General features: G+C 43.1%; 1 protein-coding gene across 1 annotated transcript; it reads left to right on the top strand.

Moving 5' to 3' along the window:
• The first annotated feature begins 1,115 nt into the window (after positions 1 to 1,115).
• Positions 1,116 to 3,608, top strand: LOC138955502 (uncharacterized). The gene is made up of 3 exons (XM_070327095.1): positions 1,116 to 1,217; positions 2,534 to 2,720; positions 3,343 to 3,608. Exons 2-3 carry the CDS (start codon positions 2,549 to 2,551, stop codon positions 3,567 to 3,569), a joined length of 399 nt encoding a protein of 132 aa, XP_070183196.1. The 5' UTR covers positions 1,116 to 1,217; positions 2,534 to 2,548; the 3' UTR covers positions 3,570 to 3,608.
• Positions 3,609 to 4,429: the final 821 nt, after the last annotated feature.

The raw sequence follows: 4,429 nt of genomic DNA, 5'->3' as shown, positions 1-4,429 counted from the left end.
TAGAAAAATGTCTACTCTTAGCGCTTTACAATACATACATCGACCAAGCATACTATACACGCACAGGCAAAGAAACCGACCAAACATAACCAACAAACTATACATGCACAGGCAAAGAAAGCGACCAAACATACAATACACGCACAGGCAAGATAACGACCAAACATAAACAAACATACTATGACCAAACATAACCAACATACTATACGCGCGCAGGCAAAGAGAACAATCAGCACATGTAATAATTACTGACAACTAATAATGCAGGCATACAATGACAGTCCAATACACAGCCTAAGCACAAGAACCACAGTAGGCTTCAATATAAAAACGTGTCAACGGTACTATTTACACACACACAAACAGTGCTGACACAAAGCGCAGAAAATATACGTTATTTTAGGCGCTAGGTAGGGGGTGAGGTGGGGCGGGATGGGGTGGGTGGGGAGATGCTGGGGGGGAAATTTTTGTATGAATAAACTTGGAAAAAAAGCCACAAGTTTCAATATGCAAAATTCATTCCTAACAAAAACTCAGCTCCAAGAAGCAGTCAGGATGTTGATTATTGTTACTGTGTTTAAGCCAAGCGATTGTTTATTCTATGTAACAGCCTTGGCAGATCTGATATAGTGAGCATATTTTTGTCTTGGGAAGACCTGGCTAATTCAATTGTTCAGAATACCTGGTGCCGATGCCAGGACAAGTGGCTGAAGGCAGAGTGTACAACAGACCGACCTGCATACAAATAAACTACGTACTTGGAGGTCTTGAAAGGTGAACACATTGTGTTCGTTGCAAGTAGTCTTTACGCAAAAATAATTAACTTGACGGAAGCTGGGACTTTAGTAAATGCCATTTAAATTAGATTTACTTTTGACGAACTTGTTTCTGTTTTCATCCACATACTATTACAATATAGGAAAATCGCGAGAAATTGTCAAAAAACAATGCTTGAGGCACCCGCCGGCGGACATTGGAACCTTACTTTTATCGCTACTCTTCAGCTTTATTTAATACACAGAATCAGTCTCAAAACAACGCTCGCTGAACGGTTAAAGTTAACCGTCTAGCCACAGCCAGTGGGCCAACGCTGAATACACTGGTTCCAACATAAGCGTGTGTGTGATTTGGCACAGTTACTCTGCGAGGACTGTTCGTCCTGTTCGTGTATAGCAGTGCCGTCTATATCTGGGACAGGAATAGCCAGCTTTATTTATGTGAGTACTTTTGGTGTGTGTGTATGCTTCGATGTTCAACCGGTTTCACATTGAGTTGCGCTCGTGTGTGTGTGTGTGTGTGTGTGTGTGTGTGTGTGTTTGAGAGAGAGAGAGAGAGAGAGAGAGAGAGAGAGAGAGAGAGAGAGAGAGAGAGAGAGAGAGAGGGAGAGAAAGAGAGAGAGAGAGAGATAGAAAGAGAGAGAGAGAGAGAGAGCGAGAGAGAGAGAGAGAAAGAGAGAGAGAGAGAGAGAGAGAGAGAGAGAGAGAGAGAGAGAGAGAGAGAGAGAGAGAGATTAATAGTAAAAGCGTAGGCCTACTCATGGAGTCCTATTGATCCAGGGTTGATACATTAAGCAGTCCCTGTGTACGATTGGTTTTGACACCACAGTGAGAGTATCGATCGAGAAGAGCAGACACCTACTTTTACAATACAAAGCAGTACAATACAATACAACACAATACTATTCGATACGGTACGATACAATACGATACAATACGATGCGGTACGATACGGTACGATACAGTACGATACGATACTTCTTCTTCTTCTTCTTCGTCGATACGATACAATACAACACAATACAATACAATACAATACAATACAATACAATACAATACAATACAATACAATACAATACAATACAATACAATACAATACAATACAATACAATACAATATGACTTAAGTGTCTGATTTAACACACACAAGTGTGTGTGTGTGTGTGTGTGTTTGCGTGTGTGTGTTTGCGTGTGTGTGTGTGTGTGTGTGTGTGTACGTGCGTGCGTGCGTGCGTGCGCGCGCGCACGTGTGTGTGTGTGTGTGTGTGTGTGTGTGTGTGTGTGTGTGTGTGTGTGTGTGGGTGGGTGCGAACGCGTCTGGGAACAAATTTACCTCTTCTTACCCTGCGGCTTAACTCCGTGGAACCTAAAGACGGCTTGTATATGAGAGAAGAAAAGTATTCACAAGACAACAACAAGAACAACAATAACAACAAAAGCAACAAACAGACGTGATAACGTGGTACCGCTAATGTAAAACACTGCAATCAGGAATAAACTATCGGGAAGTGGTGTTCAAACATGTTACAGGCTAAGTGACACATTGGAACACCGGTAGTGTTATTGACCTTATGTTGACCCCAACTACAGAAAGCCAACTGGGGCCATATTCGTCCCAAGCGGTCATTTGTCTCTCTCTCTGTTTGTCGGTCGGTCTGTCTGTCTGTAATTGTTCATGTGCCCATGCTTGTGGAGGCCAGTCTATCCTGTGGACGTGCGTGGTCACATTAGAACACTTTCTATGTCTCTGTTTCAAAGCCCACTCACTCTGCAATGGACCAGGCGCACATGGACGCAAACTATGGAGGTGGGTTTACCTACAGTGGTCCCACTGGAGCAGCCCCTCCCACACTCGCTCATGCTCAACCGGCACCAGCATATCCACTAGCATATCCTCCAGCATATCCACCAGCATATCCAACTCCACCGGCATACCCATCCAATGGTACATTGTTTAGTTCGTTCGTTAGTTAGACAGTTCGGTAGCTAGTTCGTTCGTCCGTTCGTTCGTTAGATTGTTCGTTTGGTTGTTCGTTCGCTCTTTCATTCTTTAATTAGTTTGCTTGTTGGTTCGTTAGTTTATTTGTTCGTTCGTTCGCTCGTTTGTTCGGCGTTAGTTAATTAGTTCGTTCGCTCCTTTGCCAGATAAGTGGTAAGTAAGTTAGTTAGTCAGTTAGTTAGTTAGTTAGTTAGTTAGTTAGTTAGTTAGTTAGTTCATTTAATTAGTTTTACATGGTGTGCGTGTATTATCGGCATCAACGGTAGGCTTTTAAGATTCTGGTAGACTATGCTTTGCTTTGTTAGTAAGCCGGTCTGTTGGTATGTAGGTTAGTTAGTTGGTTGGCTGGTTAGGTGCACTTGGCACTTAGCTGCTGGTTATTTTGTTAGTTGATTGACTGTTTATTTGGTTAACGATTGAGTGAGGTTGTTTTGGAGGGATTTGATTAACAGGGCTGTGTGCGTACATCCGTGTGCACATGTGAGTGTGCATTTGTGAACGTGTCTATGTCCGTGTCTGTCAAGCGTGTTTCACGTGCCTGATCATCCGACTGTGCTGTCTGTGTCAGTGGTGATGCCGGCACAACAGATAACCCCTGAAATGATGATGCAAGCTCAGATGTCCGCCATGATGATGATGCAAGCACAGCTTTCACCTCAAAAGTTGACCAGCATGTCTCCTGTCCCTGTCAACGTGAAGTGTCCGTTCTGTCAAGTTCAGATGACCACCGAGACAGAGAAGGTCCTAGGTGCAAGGGGCAAAGTCCTGATCTGTGCCTTCACCTGCATGTGGTGAGCTTTTCTTTGAAGAAATGTCAATGATATGATTATTGTGTCAAGGCTCTGTGCTTCGTTCGGCATCTTTGATCTTGATTAAAGATGGATTCATTATTAATTTAAACGGCATCCCACATACGTACGTGTGTGTGTGTGTGTGTGTGTGTGTGTGTGTGTGTGTGTGTGTGTGTGTGTGTGTGTGTGTGTATGTGCATGTGTGTTGTGTGTGTGTGTGTGTGTGTGTGTGTGTGTGTGTGTGTGTGTGTGTGTGATACAAGCGTTCTTGTAATTGTGTTTTTTCTGAGGTTGCTGTTAATCACAATATAACATAAAAAAACGCTCGCGCTGGACCCGAGTACTCCTCAGACTGGCTCGCTCCCCCAGTATGAAAGTTTTTGTCTTGTGCACGTTTAAGACCAAGTGATTGCTCTGTGTGAATTACAGGCATTCTCTTTGCTATATAAATCCATTGAATGCGAGCCGAGGATGTGCGTGGTGACTGGCCTTTCTCTTTTATTTGATCACAGTGAAAAATATACTGCCGACCCTCTTCATAACTTAACAATATAAATGTTTGGAATGCCTGTGGTGTGAATGTTGGTTTCTGACCAGAAATGCAGATCTATCTCTGGCCGATTCATAGATTCAACCAACAAACTGCGACCTCATCTGTGATCAGATGGCCAAGCAATGCGTGAAATCTTTTATTCTAAAGCCTTATGGCTCGTTTCGACAAGCATTAAACGGATGAAATTAACCACATGCAGTGTATTCTTCAGAAAAATGCACACAAAAAATGGGTTGGGTTCGATGGTTTGTACATAAACGTCTTCCTCACGATAGATTCGCTGATTTGTCTTATGAAGCCGTCATCAACAC

This window comes from Littorina saxatilis, unplaced genomic scaffold (genome assembly GCF_037325665.1).
Source record: "Littorina saxatilis isolate snail1 unplaced genomic scaffold, US_GU_Lsax_2.0 scaffold_1988, whole genome shotgun sequence".
Taxonomy (NCBI): domain Eukaryota; kingdom Metazoa; phylum Mollusca; class Gastropoda; order Littorinimorpha; family Littorinidae; genus Littorina; species Littorina saxatilis.
The sequence above is the reverse complement of the archived record's forward strand: the minus strand, read 5'-3'. Positions and strand labels throughout refer to the sequence as shown.